Source organism: Pinus tabuliformis, chromosome X (genome assembly GCF_031772625.1).
Source record: "Pinus tabuliformis cultivar Carrire ecotype Pingquan chromosome X, CPIR1, whole genome shotgun sequence".
NCBI lineage: Eukaryota > Viridiplantae > Streptophyta > Pinopsida > Pinales > Pinaceae > Pinus > Pinus tabuliformis.
The window spans coordinates 420,165,518-420,183,936 of NC_142308.1; the positions used below are offsets into that span (position 1 = coordinate 420,165,518).

The 18,419-nt window shown below is 37.6% G+C and overlaps 2 protein-coding genes across 2 annotated transcripts; both read right to left on the bottom strand.

Moving 5' to 3' along the window:
* Positions 1–1,361: 1,361 nt before the first annotated feature.
* On the bottom strand, positions 1,362–2,604 carry LOC149140357 (alcohol dehydrogenase 1-like). The gene is made up of 4 exons (XM_089452506.1): positions 2,534–2,604; positions 2,255–2,350; positions 1,988–2,149; positions 1,362–1,812 (listed from the first exon to the last, which is right to left on the bottom strand). Exons 2-4 carry the CDS (start codon positions 2,282–2,284, stop codon positions 1,693–1,695), a joined length of 312 nt encoding a protein of 103 aa, XP_089308632.1. The 5' UTR covers positions 2,285–2,350; positions 2,534–2,604; the 3' UTR covers positions 1,362–1,692.
* A 31-nt stretch (positions 2,605–2,635) lies between these two features.
* On the bottom strand, positions 2,636–4,435 carry LOC149140358 (alcohol dehydrogenase-like). The gene is made up of 6 exons (XM_089450961.1): positions 4,142–4,435; positions 3,842–3,978; positions 3,639–3,685; positions 3,163–3,488; positions 2,893–2,975; positions 2,636–2,780 (listed from the first exon to the last, which is right to left on the bottom strand). Exons 1-6 carry the CDS (start codon positions 4,179–4,181, stop codon positions 2,673–2,675), a joined length of 741 nt encoding a protein of 246 aa, XP_089307087.1. The 5' UTR covers positions 4,182–4,435; the 3' UTR covers positions 2,636–2,672.
* Between the last annotated feature and the right edge of the window lie 13,984 nt (positions 4,436–18,419).

Genomic DNA, 18,419 nt, shown 5'->3' on the forward strand with positions numbered 1-18,419 from the left:
CCTTAGGATTAAGGGGGGGAATGTTGGACACCTAATCCTCTATGGGTTGGTGTAGAATGTGAACAACCATGAGAGTTCAAGAGACCTTGGGATGTGGAACCCAACGGTCACACGAATGTACTATAAATGTATATAATTGTCAAATAATAGATGCACTCCCCTGCTTATCTTTAATATTCTGTTGCTGTCATGTGTGTGTTTAACATAAAATTTTAGAGTTGAAACTCTAGAGGTTACACCTACATGGGGTGATTTGGTTTAGGAGATTAACAAATTAATTTTGTGAATGCCAAAATTATCATAAGCATGTACATGTAATTAATCAATGTATTGTAGATAAATTTTAGAGTTGAAACTCTCGAGGTTTCACCTACATGAAGTCATTGCTTTCTCCTCCATTACAACTAACCTAAAGCCATTATTAATAGCAAGTGAAAATTAAAAAACCTTTTATTAATATGTTATTCAAAACTAACAGACATCCATCTGATTCCTCTCTAGGTTTGGTAGATCCGGAATTGAATCTATACTAGTTGTAATATCCTTGAACCAACATAAAAAAACTTGCTTCCCCAAATAATGGATGAGAAGTACAAGTAGACATTATTTTTTGGGATTCAAAAAAAAAAATATCTTTGGTTAACAATCTACTACTCTACTTTGATTTCAAGAAGCAGCGCAAATCCAATCCCTCAATTTTACCAAATCACAAATAAATTTAGTGATTTTTATTCTATGCTTACCCAATATGTTCTGCTTATACAATCGGGGTTCATAGCTTTCAATACTAAAGTTTGTATAATACCTAAAACGCGTGTGGATAACCACTTCGGTTCTAATGTCCGCTAAAACGTGTATATGGCAACAAAATGTCACTCTAATTTATTTTAAAATCCATGCAACTTTGGTATGCAATTTACAGTGACCTCTGGCTTATAATATATATTTTTTTCCAGTAAGTTTCTAAACTGAACTCAACTTCAAAGACCAAGAAAGCCTAGTCAATCAAATCATTTGGGAAGAGATTTTTTAACTTAAGGCAGCAAATTTGAATAGTCCAAGGAGACCAGACTGTTGAAATATTACAATCCTAACATATTCAAAAGAATAGAAAGCACATTTGGGAAAGACAATGAGCTAAATTTCTTTGTAAATGAATTTTCGATGTTATATGTGAAAAGAATTTTCGATGTTATATGTGGAATTGATAAGCATGAGAAGAGATTATTACAAAGATTTTGACTTTGATTTCCTATAAAAACACTCTCAAATTTTCACAAAGCCAATTTTGGTTTTTCATAACCACATGCGTTAATCATAATTCCACCTTTCCACCTTTGACTTAACAACATTTTTCGAATTTCCACATCCATTCAGATTTTCGCTATAATTTTTTTATAAAGACAATCTTCAAAATTTGCACCGATTAATTTGTTATAACCATGTTAATTATTCATGATCAGACAATTTCAACATAGATTCTTTGTTCAAAGTTCAAAACTTTTAAAATTTAAAATTGAAACCATTTTTACAATACTAAAATTCTAACGTATTTCTCCAAACCCTTTCATGTATTGAGTTCAGGGAACCTCTATCTGTCAAGGAATTTAACTTCAAACATGCCATCCATCACAAAATCTGTAAGAAACTTAGGAAAACTTAAGATATTACTGTTGACTTCCTCCCGAACGTTTAATTGCCAATCACGTTTATCACACATCTCAGACTCTCGCCTTTAATCATGTAATCAAATGCCTTGTTGATATCGGCAAATGAAACCTCATGTGTGATAAATTTCTCCAATTCAAGCTTCTGCAAAATAATAAAGAAGTTAGCTTGAAAGACTAATTACATGGAGATCAAAGAGTAGTGATTTTTGCCAGGAAAGGAAAGCAGCAGCAGGCATGGCCTGGGAGAGCCATTTCTATCCTAAAATCTAAGGAAATGAATGAATCTTCATAGAATAACAAATGAAAGAAAGTCCTACCTTTTCCAAATACAATTCTACAAGGCCTGGCAAATCGGTACGGGGCTTATAGTTTCCGAAGAAAGTTCCTTTCAATGTCCTTTCGTTCAGAAAATTCACGGGGCTGGTTGCAAAGACTGCGTCTGAATGAGGGACACCCACTAAAACGGCTACACCCCAACCCTGAACAACAAACACATAGCCATTTGATCAGTATATGCATAGTAGCTAAAACTGAGCGTATATTTACAATTTCAGAAGAAAGGGAAGGGAAGGCAGAGTAAATACATCATGGCAGGATTCGAAGGCTTGAATCATGGCCTTGACATTCCCTGTGCACTCGATGCTGTAGTCCACCCCTCCATCAGTTTTCTCGGCAATAACCTGATAAGATAAGCTCCCAGAGTTTAGTTTTAATTTAAAACGTTTCTCCGAATACAACACAAAACTGAATTGAGCTTTAACATAAATTCTTTTACAGATCTATTGAGCACCAACAAAGAGCAATAAAATTGAAAGAGACAAAGGAAAAGAGAAGTTGAAATCATTGTAGGCAGCTCAACCAACCTCTTGAATAGGCTTCTTGTAGTCCAGTGGGTTTATAAATTCCGTTACACCAAAGAGCTTTGCTGAAAGAGGACAGATTACAAAACGATTCAAACAACGAAATAGAAAGGAAGTTCTCCAGTCAACATACATACAGTGATTAACAAATGATGGAAATGGGCATTTTACAACCTTTTTCAAATCTGTCACTGTTTAAATCGATTCCAATTATTCGAGAAGCTCCTGCAATTCTTGCCCCTTCAGCAGCCTGCGTGCGTAGTTAAGCCCGGGTCAGATGTCTAACAGAAAATGAAACAGTAAACTCATCATATGGATCCCATAAAAATAAAAATTCAGAAATGAAGCTGAATTTTACTTACGGCAAGCCCAACACCCCCGAGGCCAAATATTGCTACTGACGAACCCTTCTTGGGTTTGGCTACATTCAAAGCCGCCCCCATCCCTGAATCCACAATAAAATGAATTTTGAATAGGAATTACAATCAAGGAAACGATCATGGGTGATTTTAATCACAGTCCAGCAAGCAGAACTCTAAGAATTCAATCACCCACTTTATAAATCAATAAACAATGTAAACTAATTCAATTATATCATTGCGATCTTTCACAAACCCCAGAAAATAATTTACCTGTTGAGACCCCACAACTCAGAATACAGACTTTGTCCAGAGGAGCCTCTGGATTAATTTTGGCAAGGGAACCCACATGCGTAACTGTATACTCGCTGAAAGTCGATGTACCAACGAAGTGGTAGATGGGTTTCCCATTAATTGAAAACCTCGACTTCCCATCACTTATCATAACCCCTCTGTCAGTATTAATTCTTAAAAGATCACACATGTTGCTCTCCTCTGACTTGCAGTGTCTGCATTCTCCACATTCTCCAGTAAATACAGGAAGCACAGTGTCACCCTCCTTGAGGTCAGTCACCCCTTCTCCAACACTCTCAACAATTCTGTGTCAACCAACCAACTTATGATTAGTGAGCAATAAATCACAAGAAAATTACTGTCCCTTTTGCCCTTTTTGAAATTCTATGTGCCTGCTAGTATGCCTATTTAACTTTTTTGAATTGTCGATTTACGGACAAGAACAGAGTGTATACCCAGCTGCTTCATGTCCCAAGATGCGGGGAAAGAGAGGAGTTTGGCCCTGCAACCAAAGCAGTAACGGTCAAGAAATTTTTATAATAAATATTTAAAGTAATTTAATGGTATAAAGAGAAGTCAGTGTGTTATACAGTATCCAACTTTAATTCTTCTGTATGTTTAATAAGTTTAGTTCTAATGATAATTATTCATAGCATACCTTTGCTTCCCAGAAATAAAGGTCTGTATGACACAAAGCGGTATAATGTACTTTGATTCTCACTTCCATTGCCTGTGGAGGAGCCACTTCCACTTCTTCAATCTTCAGAGGCTCCCCTGCTCCCCATGCAACAGCAGCTGCAACAAAAGTAAAAATATCAAAATATATCAGAATTCAAGAAGCACACATACAGTCTGCATAAATCCAGCTTAACCCTGAAAATCAATTTTGCCCTGAAATGATATACATGAAAGAAATAGAATGTGGCCATTACTCCTTGCACTGAACTGAACTAATTACCTTTGCATTTGATAATCTGACCCGCAGTAGAGCTCGCCATTTTCCTTTCAATGTAGATGGTATTTTCTTTTGCAATCGTAGTATGATGGTGAAGAAACAAACTTTTGCATTGGTGTTGCAGGCACTTATGCTTCCTGAATTTATATACCCACTTCCTTTGAAACTATAGGCGGTGAAGACTTTGGCGTTAGTCGGCATCCAGCTGTGATATTCATTTATTTAATTGACTATGGGGTTTCCATCTCGTTCCGCAAATGAGTTTGAATAGTCAAGACCATGGATTGTGTCGAAACCACCCTACTTACCTTAATACTGGCGCCAATGGTTCCATGCGATAGGTTAGAAGTTCGAATCTTCCTTTCGCCAACAAAGCATCATAACTACTTTACACTTTGTCCGAGAGCGGGGGCCTCATATATACTTCAGCCTTTGTTCGAGAGCGCGGGCCTGCGACTCTGCGAGGTTAACATTAAAAGTCTTATTTCTAACATTTAATGGTTTAGGCCTAACCGCTGTTGTTAGTTGACCATGATTGGGTCCTACTCAGGTTCAAAACCGTGGTTTGGGCACATGCGGTGGGTTTAGATATTCAGGGGCAGTCCGTCGCACCGGCTACTGGGTCTGGGTCTCGTCTCCTCCGTGTAAGATTTATAGTTTATCAATTTTCTATTAAAAAATAATTTAATTTAATAATTTATGGGATAGTTTGAGAAAATAGTAAATATTAATGTTTGGATTTTTATTTTTGTTTTTTTTTTTTCTAATTTATAATAAAAATTATTATATATGGAAATTATTTTAAGTTATCTAATTTTGGAAGGAATAAATTAGAATTAGTGTAACAATTTTGTTGTTTAGTACTTATCTTTTATGTAAAGTCCTTTTAGAGTGCAAAATTTGAATACAAATTTGATATATATATATATATATAAAGAAAGCCCATTTGTAATTTTTCATGGTTTATGTTTCATTTTTAATGTATAAAATGGATCAAAATTTATTTGGGCATAAAATAGTGAAATTAAAAATGTTTTAATTCTATTTTTATTTTTTTTCAATTGCTTTATCTAACCTATATGTAATATTTTTTTAACTTTTAGCTACTTTACTTTTATATAAAGTTGATATAAGATTATGTTGTTTCATATGGACATAGAAATAATTTATATATGGTTGAGAGTGAGAGTAAGATATTTTTACCACTTCTCCATTTTATGGACACTAAGACACTAAGAGTTTAATAGTGAGATTATTGATGTTTTATAATTTTTTTAACTAGCACTTGCACCAAATGATTTAAGCTAACAGGGGGCGCACACCAGAATGGAGCAGTTGTGGAATACGGTTGCTGCCCATAACGAACCTTTGTTGATGAGGGTCATTGGATCCCTACCCTACTTTGTTGATGAGGGTCGTTGGATCCCTGCCTTACTAACCAAGTTCGGATATGTTGCAACCTTGTCAGAATCATTTGCAATTCAAATCAACGGCCGAGTAGAAGCTAATCGTCTAACAAAATATCCAAGGGCGTAGACAGAAGACACGTAATCAGCAAAGGAGTTGGTTTCATATAGGAATGCCTTACGGCGTAATTAAACAAACCAAACGCTATATTCATTTTTGTTTTTATTATATTTGATATTTTTTTAATTAAATAATTTATTTTTTAAAGCTACACATCTCTCTCATATTGGGTTGTAGAATTAGTCTCTCAACTCAAAAAAGTAACGGAAGTAATTAATGGACTAATAACCTTGGAGCAAAATAGAGATAGGTGCATGGGCAATTTTGGATGAAACATTAGCCCCAATATCATCGTTTGTTACAGAAGTTGAAGAGTTTATAGAAATGTGCTTGTGCACATTTTATTCCATCTTTAGCTTATGGGACCAAGGAGGAGAAATTATAATGTCTAGTATCTTTATATTAAATAATGTATATATATGATATAAATATATTGTAACAAAGTATTTATTTAACTTTAAATTTATACTCATCATGATTTAGCGGCAAATAAATAATCTATGGTAGTATTTCCATGCCAAAAAAATCAAATTGATATGAAGTATCAATTATCCTCTTAATCACGTGGCAAAGAATTCATACGTAATAAACTAGCAATTGCCCCAAAAGGTGCCAAGAGAGACCGATAGGATTCTTAAATTGAAAAAATTGTACTTAGGTTCTCATCTTCAAGCAAATAATAAGTGAACTTTGGTTTGGAAGATTCAATTTTGGATGATGCAATTGTCTTTGAGTTTCACATTCACTGTTGTGTATCACATTTTTTAATAAAATGATGGTCATAAATATGAAGGCATTGCAGTTAATGGAACTGGTGAAGGCAATAAAGCATATCTGAAAGTTTTCATAGTACACCATAGATCACTTTACTCAAAATGATCATGCAAAATAACACATAAAAGATTATATCCATGAGTTTGACAATCTTCTGGACATCTAAACAAATTAAATTTGCCAACCTAAATTTATTTCTCTTCTTTTTCTCTTTTGGCCTTTCTCTATGTTAAATGTAATGAATTTTCCAAGAAGACTTATGGTTTCTACTTTATGGGCAGATGCTCCTTACTCCTTACTGCCCCATTTTTGTGACAAATGGCAACTACTACATCATAAAGCACATATGCATGTAATATTTGTACATTTTCTATACTACAATGCCTTCTAACTTACCAAAATAAAAAAAACACAATATACAATATAATATAATGATAATATTTTTTTTTATTTGAAAAAATACTCTAAACAATATGCTTCTTATATAAACTAAAGCAATACCAAGATTATCCAATAAATCCCTGTGTAAGAGACAAAAACATAATCAAAATTCAATATAAAAAACAAAAATATAATATGAATTTAAAACTTTTTAAAATCTTAATCGATTTAAATAATGGAAATATTAAATTTGTTCACTAATTAATTATAATTTTTAATCTTTCTCCGATTTAATTTTTAATCTTTCTCAGATTCATAAACTTTATGCTAAAATCACCTATACAAATTTGGTAATATAAAAATTATATATCTATCTTTCCTACCTTCATGGAAAATGAATCTCTGCTAATTTTAGAAATATATAAAATAAAGTTATGATCATTTAATTATGATAGCCCAGACGGGAGGGGAAAGGTTGGGGCTAACATTAATTTATGGAGATTCTTAGGCAAAATCTAAACATGGTAGAGCACGCAATCATTCTTTCGGGTTTTTTTCTTGGGTCAATTTTGCAATAAATTTAGGGTTTTTCTAGTTTAAAATTTAAGGTTTCCTTCGGTGAATTTTTTTCCCTAGTCAATTTTGCAACAAATTTAAGGTTTTTCATGTATTGAATTTAGGTTTTCTTTCAGTGAAATTTGTTTAGAGTTTAGTAGAGATTTATTGGAATTGTATCTTTTAATTTTAAAAATGATAAAATTCAAATTCTATAAATTTTGAACATTGCCACTAATTTTCATACCGATTATAAACATTTCAATCAACCCATATATAAGAAAGAAAACCTCGTCATTCGAATTGGATTTGTTATGGAATCATCATATGCAAATGCTAATAAAGTCCCAAGATCCAACTGCAACAACTCTCGAGAAACTCATCCTAACACTATCACACTTTTCCCCTTCAGTTTTTCTTAATAAAAAAATTTAAACACTTTTCAAGAAGGGCAAAAGGAACTTTATGGAGCCAAATCCTGATGAAGATGGTAGCTACATTATTTATATTCACTTTCCAACAAATAAAACCAAATGATAAAAGTTTTAGCATCCACTTGTGTTCTAGAAAAACATTAACAAGGATCAACAAAGGCCAGCATAATAGCATTTCTATTAAGTTACATTTTTCTATGAAACAATATATTTATTAGAGGCCAGCCGTAAAGATAACATTAAAAGTTGTTTGAGGACCTATTTCATGCATAAATCGAGCTTCCATCGATAACATATTGAAGCAATTTCTATGGTGCGAGGCATAAGGTATTTAAAAAAAAATTGAGCAAATGGAAGAGGGCAGATGGCCTAAGGTTGTCTTTAATGACATATTGTGAAAAGAAAAAAGACTTGGATGTAGAAAAATAACAAATGGTTTAGTAAATGGGGTATTTTCTTGAACGTGTGTTCCATAAACAATAAAGAGATAAAATCCTTTATTATGGATAAGTTCCACAAACGTACTTGGGATAAGGAGCTAGGGAGAAAGAAAAAGTACTATATGGAAGTGTTTAATCCAACTCATAATCATCAACAAAAAGTGTACATAGAGGTTGTTGTAACTCACTCCATTATGAGTTATCTGTTGCCAAGAGTGAAAAAGAGAAATGAATTTTGAAGCCATTTCCTAAGCCACAGAAGCTCTCAAAGCTTAATTGGACCCTCTCCGTTGGATAGTGCTCAGAACAAGCTTTCCAACGGTAGGTGGAAGTCCAAAAATGGACTCCTGGATCAGAAATTAGAGCATATTGAAGCTACCCCTTTGAAAGATAGAAAACAAAGAGAAAAGACCAAGGGAGGCTTACCGCAATCGCAATCAAAGTCTTGGTAAAGCAACAACAAGGGAGAGTCGATCAAATGTGAGATTAGCGATCGTCGATATCAGAGATCGCAAAAGTCAAAAGGGTCCAATGCAGAGAAAATATCACATACCGGCAGTTGGAGGCCCATGGCACATAGTGTATCAGCAATTCATGATGCAGAGCGCTGATATCGCATATCGGCAATCACAGGTGCAAAAGGGTGCACACAAACACAAGGTTAGAACATCGTCGAACGCCGAAGTTAGAACATCGCTAAAATTTTCGGCCTTTAATGTTAAAGCGCTGGGAAGGGCCAATGCCGATTTACAAAGGAAATCAGTTGCAAAACCAAAGGCAGGCAGGCCTTTTCTGTCTCCTCCAGGGGGGGCATGTGGTGGAATACCATTGGTCCCAATGAATACACATGGTAATTGACGTCAACATGACGTGGTAGTACGGAGGACACGTGGCACACATATTTGGCATTTTCAGGGTTCCTATGGGGGCGTATCTGAGTAACACGTGTCACCACTCAGGGGGTGCCACGTGGCACTAATGATGTCATCAATCCTGCAGTCCCTCCTCCACCATCAAATAAACACCTCCCATCTCTAGACAGCCCAGATTGACTCCACCAAATCGATGGCTCCCAGGCCTTTTCGCCCCCTCCCCCTCACCATGTTTCCCTTCATCGGCGAAGGGGGAGTCTGAAAAAGCGGTTCCCCACTAAGCCCCACCGCTATGTGTCCCTCTCAAATCATTTTGCACTCCCCACCCCCTCACTTACCACTTACCACTCATGAGCCCCCTTTGAAAACCACTCATCCTCACACTCTCTCCCACCAAAGGCCCTAGCCCCCGAGAACTAAGCACCTAGTCACAGCTCCTCGGTTATACGTGAAGAAATGTAGACAGTGGCTAAACCAAAGGGGACCAAAGAGCATCGGAACCTGCCATTATGTAGTTCCTTTAAGAGTAAAAGTCTTTCTGTCGTAAAGCCCCGATAGTATGGTACAAGGTTTTGAAGGTGGATGGGTCGGCAACTGAAGCATTGAATGAAGTTGGTGCAACAGTAAATCAGTATGGGTCTACCCAGAAAGACCCACTGTGACACGAAACTAGAGTCAACGAATACAGAGTAAATGAAGACATGGACAGTCAGGGGGACGCGACGATCCAACATGGTGCTCCTTATAGAGGGAAGACAAGGTACTTCCCAAGCGTCCTATGTTTATGTAATGCGTAATGAAACTGACAGTTGTCAGTTGCCCACTCCTAGTTTTAAAGAATGAATGCTACAGGTAGTTAAGGCAAATGTGAGAGAAATTGACCGAGCGGCTAGAGGGATGCACAATGACAGTGACGTGGCCTGATCGGGGGCCTTCACAGGAACAACAGAGGGACACTTCCTCCATCATCTTTTAGTTTTTCCTTTTCCTTATTATTTTTGTAGTTTCCATATTTCTAAGAAAGGGATCAAATCTCGATTGTAATAATTTTTGGCAGTAGAACCATCACATGTTGAAACAGCTAGTCAATCAGACAGCTGGCCCTGGCTGAGATATTTTGCAATTGTTGATTCAAATCCCCCCTTTTGGGTATAAAGAAAGGGGAGAAACACCTAACATAGGTTCCAGAATTGTGCACCCGTAGTGGTCAAATTCTGAGATGCCATTCTTAGTTCTAAGTTGCCTATACATGAGGTACTTGAGCGATGTATTGATGAATGTGATGGACTGGTATTTGGACCCATTTTGAATATTAATGAAACTATTTGGTGATTCCAAGCATATCAATGCATAGTATGTTTCCTCTTTGTAAATCTCATTTCATATATGTTTTTCCTTCTATGAAATAGTGTAAAGACACTGTCGGTTTCTCCATGATTCATGGATTTATCCGGGTTGCTAAATAGAGAACAATACCTGTGTATATAACATATTTACTTGTGTTATTCAATAGCTTACAGTACCTATAGTAATTACAAATTTACTTGTGTTATTAGATTAACCTGCAGTACCTGTATGAGCACAGATTTACTCACCCTGTTTGATGATAGATGTACCCATGTTATACCTTGTATGAAACCTCAATAAGAAATCTATTGTTTCTACCATTCAATCTCTTCAATCTTCCATACCTCTGCCGGGACATTGTTGCTTAGGATTCTGTTACAGCCTTATGCATCAAACCCCCTCCTTACCTTCCTCCTCTTCACGTTACTACAACTTCAATATAAAGTTGTCTATTGTTGTGTGTCGGCCACCATAAAAGACATTTCTCTTTAAGGTTGCCCTGATCTACCCCCTGGCCATTTGGATCCATGTATTGGCTTTAGTTTACCTGCATAACGGACTATTGAACCAAGACCCATTTATTCTCTTTTTACTTATGTGACAATTGGAATGCAATAAAAACCTCACTCATAATCTTCCATGCACTCCTCTCATTAAGATGTCCTAGGCACTGGTCTACAATCAACCCAGAGGTTGTCTCTAAGAGGCTCTCTATGTCCCCTAAAGAACTTGCTACTACAGGTGACATTAAAAGCGACAACAGAAGCCAATATTTTTTGGAGATCCAAAATTCTTATTGCTCAGTTAAGGACTAATTTTCATCAACTCTGTTACGAAACAAGGCGCTGAAAAAGGCCAAAAGAAGTGTGGGAGGAAAGAGAATGTATTTTTTGTTCTTCGGGAAAAGTGGAAACATAAAAGCATTTCATTTTAGAATGCGAGGCCTTTAAAGACAACAGGGAAATTTATGCAGATATTCTAGCAAGCTCTTGGGATAATCTATTTAGCGAGGGGTTTGTCGAGAAGTTGGGAACGTTTATTGTGAGGCTTCACAGGAAAAGAGTTGAATACATCAACCAGATGAAGAAGCAATCTGTCCCAAGCGCGTATTCAAATTTTCTCTAAATAAATGTTTTGAATTCACTTTATTATGTGCAGTATTTTCTTCAAAATTAACATTTGCATGTAGGTAAAACAATCAAGTAAATTAGTGCAATAGGTTCAGTTGCTCAAAAGCCTAAATTCTCTAACGAAGTGATTTAAATGCATCTTTTGGTTCATAATTTCTTGAACAAGGCATTTTCATGTTTTAAAACTGTCAAAGTAAAAACTTCAATAGGTGCAATAGCTCGAAAGCCTTCACCTTCACTCCAACTGGCACAACTGCCGAGAAGATTTCCATTTTGGAAGGAATTTCAATCATTGGAGTGCATTTTTTTTTCCAGAAATCACAAAAAAGAAAATAAAGAAACATTTTGAAAGTAAACAATATTTTGAAGAAAACGTAGAGGTGGCCAACCTCAGGAAGTAAGTTTCAAATGCATTTTAGCGCTCAAAACATAGAACAGAGTTGAGTTTAGTAGAAACTTAGAGATTCGCCCATGGAAGCCATGGCAGCCAAGTCTACATTTCTTGATAAGCGATCAAATAAATCGTGATCAATCACACAGGCAGGAGAAGTCTTCTCTTTGTTAATAAGGATAAATCTTATTATTTGCATCAAGGTTAGTTGTAACAACCTTGGTTAAAAATCCAAGTAAAATATACAAGACCATAGTCATGGGACACGTATTCCAAGCGAAATGGTGGGAAATACATCCTAGTGGGTGTTCATTCGATTTATTATGGCTAAGGAAAATGACAAAGGCAATGACAAAGGTTTTGGAAAGGTATGAGGCATTAATTGGCATATTATTTATGAAAAAAATGGAAATTAAGAGAAAATGAAGGTCGAAGGTCACAGGTTGCATGTGAGGAGGAAAATGAAGGAAAATAATGGAAAATGAAGAAAATAGAGGTCGCATTAATAAAAAGGGTTCTGAGGATCAGTGGGCAAACTTGGTAAGTGTAAGCTTGGTCAGTTCATTTTTGGAGCTCTCTCTCTATTCTCTCTCTCTCATACTCTTAGATACTTAGATTTTTCTTGGAGCACTCTTGGAGGGTGTGGCATACTTGGATTTTTGGAAAGAGGGGGCAAAGGAAGAGCAAGAAAGCACAAGAGGACATCGGGGTCAACATCTACGGTGGGATTTTCTTGTAGGTACCGAGTTTCATGTATGTTTTCCTCACTAGCTTTGGCATGCATGACATGTGCATGTGGTTTTTTGGTTATGATCTATCATGGGCATGGAGGATTTCCTAGATTGAGATTGGATTTGCCTAGCCTTGCCATTTCTTGGATAGCCATGGAGATTGTGGGGTTATTTCCTTGTTTTGTTTTGGCTGGTTTTCATGTTTCCTTAGCTTGGGTTGAGTTATTAGTTCCTGGAAGCCTTGGTTGGACAAACGCTCTGGAAGCCCTTTAACAACTTGGGTTGAGTTACTAGTCCTGGAAGCCTTGGATGGAAAAACAATCTAGAAGCCCATGGTGGGTTGAGTTACTAGTCTTGGAAGCCTTGGTTGGAAAAATGCTCTAGAAGCCCAATGGTAGCTGTGGGTTGAGTTACTAGTCCTAGATGCCTTGGTTGGAACAAATGCTCTGGAAGCCCTGAAACACTTGGATGGAGACCAATATGATGATGGTTTCGCAATGTCCGACAATGAGGTGGAATCGCTTTTTGATGGGTGGAGGTGGTTTGTCCTCTAGAAGCCCTGGATGGTTTTGATTGGTGTGTTTTATGAGATCCCACATTCATGCTTGGAATATGGAACGAGGGTGAATGGTTGAAGAGAGAACTGGCTCAAACATTCTACGGTCAGGTGGAACGTGGTAGTCCCACACCAGGCTGGATTTTGCATCATTAATATGAGGTTATTTCTCCTTGTTATCTCATGAGTATTATACTGGTTTATATGTGGATTATATGGATATTGTATTCTTGGTATTTCTATTGTTATTATGCTGGTTATGAATATGTATTATGACAGTGGTTATGTATGGCTTCCATCATGTTTTTTCTTGTATATGAAAGAACAATGTATCTATGGCCTAATGGATGAAACTGCAGCTAAAGTGATAAGGAAACAATGCCTAATAGTGAATCTCAGATAAGTATAAGACCCCTATGCTTAGATATGTTATTTACACCTGTAGATTACATATTCGTGATATATTTGATGAAATGCCTATCATGGCTAGTAGGGTTCTAGTCAAGGTCTTATTCAAGTAATTGCATTAGTACTGTCATTTCCATGTTATCTTACTGTTTTGAAGATATCATTCAATTCTGGGCAGTGACCTAGGCTTTGGCCCTGAAAAAGTGGCTCAAATCTCGGGGATGTTGGCATCATACTGTGCAAAATATTCCCTGGACGTTGGCTTGCAGGCCTGTGAGAGCATCCAGAGGTCCTTGGACACTAGCATGCCCATACCATGAGAGCGTCCAAAGGTCAAGTGGTCCAAAATCTCAGTGGGACCCAGGTGCTGGCTGGCAGAAAGGTTGGGTTGGTTCTTGAGGGTCTTAATGTTGATGTTGAATGTTTGTATGGTGTGTTTCCGTTGGTTCCACTTCCTTAATGTGACTTAGGAGGTTTAATCATATCATTGTGGCCGTTGGTCGCATGTTTACCCTAGTTGGTTGGTTGTTGGGCTAGATGTGGGAGGAGGGCGTTATATAGTGGTATTAGAGCATGGTTCACCCCTCAGACTGGATGGGTTGTGTGTTGGTCATACATTCATGTCGGTTTCATATGTGTTCCTTATGCTTGTTGCATTTGCATCATTGTTGATCATGGTTGTAGTGATGTCGCCATGTGAAGGTTGATGGTGTTGTTATGGGATGTGTCGTAATGAGTGTATGGCTATATATGCATTGTCATGCATGTTGATGTCTATATGCGTCATTCTCATGGTTATAGTTATGCATGTATAGTAGGTCAAACATGCATTGTGAGATCATTGCATGCAATTAGGTCATCATGATGATATTGGTATGTTATGATGCTAATGTGACATTTGAGATAGAGCAAGAGATGCAGATCATCAAAGTGAAGTTGCAGCATTGGACCTTCAGGGCAAGAGCATGTCGTCATACAGGTTTGTATGTTGGGAATGCATGTATGTAGGTTAATGATTGTTATGTGTATGCCTTAATTATATTGATGTTATGGTTACATACATTATAGATGCTAGTTGATTAGTGTAGTCATATGCACATGTGTCGTATAGTCATGAATGATAGTAACTTGTGGTTGTATGCATTGCTAATTTTGTTTTATGTTAAATAACTTGATGATTATGTTATATGTTGTTGATGAGTATGTTATAGGTTACCTTGTTATTATTATATGATAATTAGCGTGATGATTAGGTTATATGTTGTTGATGAATATGATATATAGCTTGTTGTTGTTATATGATAGTTAGCTTGATGATTAGGTTATATGTTGGTGATGAACATGATATATAACTTGTTGTCGTTATATGCTAGTAACTTGATGATTAGGGTTATTACATTAGGAGAAGTTATTTTGTTGTGGTTATATTACACATGGGGGCCACCCACACTAGGGAAAGACGCACTTCCTAGTTCGATTTGCATCAAGGTGGTTAAGTTTTGCATGTAGGTGTTTAAGTGAGGGCCCACGATGGAGGTAAAATTGGAGGGAAAAGTGCTCCACGAAATCTATATAAGGAAGGTATCTCTCCTCATTTCATTCATCTTATTGGAGTATATCCATTTCTCTTTGGTTGCTCGAGCTGTTTAGCCGAGTCACTGGCTGTTTAGCACAAGTTCTTCAGGCGAAGAGCTCACCCTTTCTTTGGGGGAATTCGAGTGCCACCCTAGGAAGGTTTTCTTCATTTCTTCAGGAGGAGGATCACATTGTGATTTCCAGCAGTAGCATTCCCTTCCAGGTTGTGCTTATTACATGCAATGGAGAGGAGGTCGAGTTCATTGGTGGTGCTTAGTAGTGGAGATTTGACGTGAGATTTTCCGAATAGGAGGATAGGGAGGATTTTTAGCAACTAGGAGAGTTTGGGAGTTAATTGAGCTTTTGGCTTGGCAATGTGACTTTCGCACTAGCTGGACTAGTGCAGAGGTAGTGTGTGGGAGCTCATTTGGTGGGTAGAGTATTAGTCCTTGATGCTGAGCTTTGCCGTGGAGATTAGAGGAGATATTTGGACTGGTGTTTTCTTCCATTTCAAAGCTTGGAGGAGGACTTTGTGGTGATTCCTTGCAAGCCATATTTCTGGAGTTGTTTGGAGGTCATGGGCCATAGAAGAGGTCGAATTTGGGAGGTCAAAATATTGCCAAACCATTTTTGGGTTTTGGACAAGGATCCCAGATATAAAGTTTTAGAATTTTCTAAGCACCAAAAGTGGGGTTTTCAGCCTTATCTTTACAACAGACAATGTAGAATTGTTAGGGATTGTAGAGTGCCTTTGGGGGTTGATTTTGGGAGGTCAAAATTAGGTCAAACCATTTCTAGGTTTTTGTGCGTTTTGGCCAAGGAGTTTTTGGTTGAAGTTTCAACACTTTTTGAGCATCTGAGGCGGGGTTTTTTTGTAGATCCTTTCCAACCAACAGTTGTAGTTACTAGGAGACAATGCAGAGCATTAGAGGAGAAGTTCTTTCCAACATTGAGATTACTGTTTGACACCTGAGTTTTTTCAAGCTTGCCCTTGAGGCAAGCTCAAGAGCATATTCCACAATATTGTACTTGCTCCACTCTATTAATAAAATGGCTCAGCTTATTCACATTTCTGTCGTGTATTGAGCATTTGTTGTTCGTTTAATTTTTCTATGTATGAATCACATTTTCTTTTCTATATCACTGTCTATTCCAAATTTTCTGTATTTGGGACATTACAGGGGATGTTGGGGAACTTGGAAGGTGAGTGACTACACGGAAGGGTGTGACCAGATTGCCCGAGGGACTGTGTAGTAGAGAAGTGAAGGTTTCCTATTTTGGTCATTAGCATTGCCAGATGGAATCATATGCACATTGGGTATGCACCCTAGAACAATAAGTCAGTAACTATTCGTTGAGAGGAATGTGGCGCCAAATTGTAGTGCTGGACATTGGATACAGACTTTGACTTTTGTAGTGGATTTTGGACTTCTTGGGAAGGAGGTGAATCTTGGTACTACTTTAATGCTGGAGGTGTGAGCCTCTGGATTCCCTTGTTGTGGATGTAGGCATCATATCCTTTTATTTTACACTATTCAACGCCACAAATCTGATGGTGCATTCATATTTTCTATTTGATCATTTCGTTTTTCGGTCACTTTTCAAAGTGGAGTGAAGGTGTCAACATTCATGTGCGAGCAGTCTTTTCCATGCGATTTGATGCCTCGAGATTGATGATATGGCCAACTTCAGCAGTTTGACATCCTTTTCTTTAGATGGCCCCAAGATGTGAGTTATATGCAGTATGTTCATGTACTTCTTTTTGCTATGAGATGCATTGTGCTGCATAGATCCATGTTTGATGTTTGATGTGGGATCTTGTTCTCTTACTTGCTTCATGATTCATGTTTGATGTGATGTGGAATCATCTGTGGGATGTACTTGTTTTCATGATTCGTCATTTTTTTTATTTTTATTTTTATTTTTCCAGATCCCTTTGTTGTTATGTTGATGGGATACTCATGTGTCATCATGTATGTTTGCATTGAGATCCCTTCTATGCCATGTTGGCGGGATGCTCATTACCATCATGCATGCGTTTAGGTCATACTGATAGGAGTCCTTTTTGAATGAGAGTTCCTGCAACGGAACATCTCCTGGAGCCACTCCTACGTGAGGGCATTTTCCTTGTATGATAGCGACATCACCACCTATGTACATCATCATTATTGACAGCACTTAATGCAGAGGCCTACACCATCTTGACAACAGGGCCCAGAGACGTAGTCCCTCCTAAACGAACTCCGTTATCAACGTCTTGTTATTTTATGTTGCTGATGATTGTCATGTTCCTTCTTCTTTACAACATGGATATATGTTCAATTATGCTATTTTAAATTCAACTCTAATCACATCACGAATGTAAAAGATCTTGGTTAAATCCAAGATTTGATTCAACTCCGATCAGTCGCACTTGTCACTTTTGTCCTAGAATAGTCTCACAGAGGTTAAGGCTTTGTCTTTTCATTCTGGTGGTCTACGTTGTCGTGTCGTCGAAGTATGTGAAGTGTGTGTTCACAAGTTTAAGTTCCTCACAGGTTAACCCCTCTCTTGCACTTTTCCATTTCCCCGAAAATATTTCCGACCAGGCAACTTACCTTCACCAGACCCCGACTAAACTCTTCATTGTGCAGTCTCATCCCTTAGTGATGCGGCCTTATTGCCTGGAACTATGCAGTTCACAGTCACTGTCCCCAGGGCAGTTGTACTGGGCAATTCTAGATTTGTGAAACCTACCTTCATCCCCAGAATTGGGCAGTAACTTCTCCTTGCCTGACCTAAACTACACATTTCGTAAGATCAGTCATCAAGCTTCTTCCTTTCCTGCTCGAACCTCGCAATGCACAGAAGACCAAGCCTACCTTGCCTCCCAAAATTGCATAGAAGTGTCTCCTCAGTGTCCTCCCTCAATCGAGACTCACTGATCTCAAGAACTGCGTAGACTTATCCTCCCAGGCCCCTCTGCTGCTCAGTCCTGCCTTTCCTATGAAAATTGCGTAGACTTGCCTCCCAGGGTCCCATCTTGCATCAGTCACTGGATTTCTCAATTACACAATACTGCCTCCCAGTGGACTTTATGCAATTTCTCCCAGCAGTGAGGATTGTGCTCAAGAGTTTCGAGGTGAAGCTTGAGTTGTGCTCTACACAATCTCAGCGACCA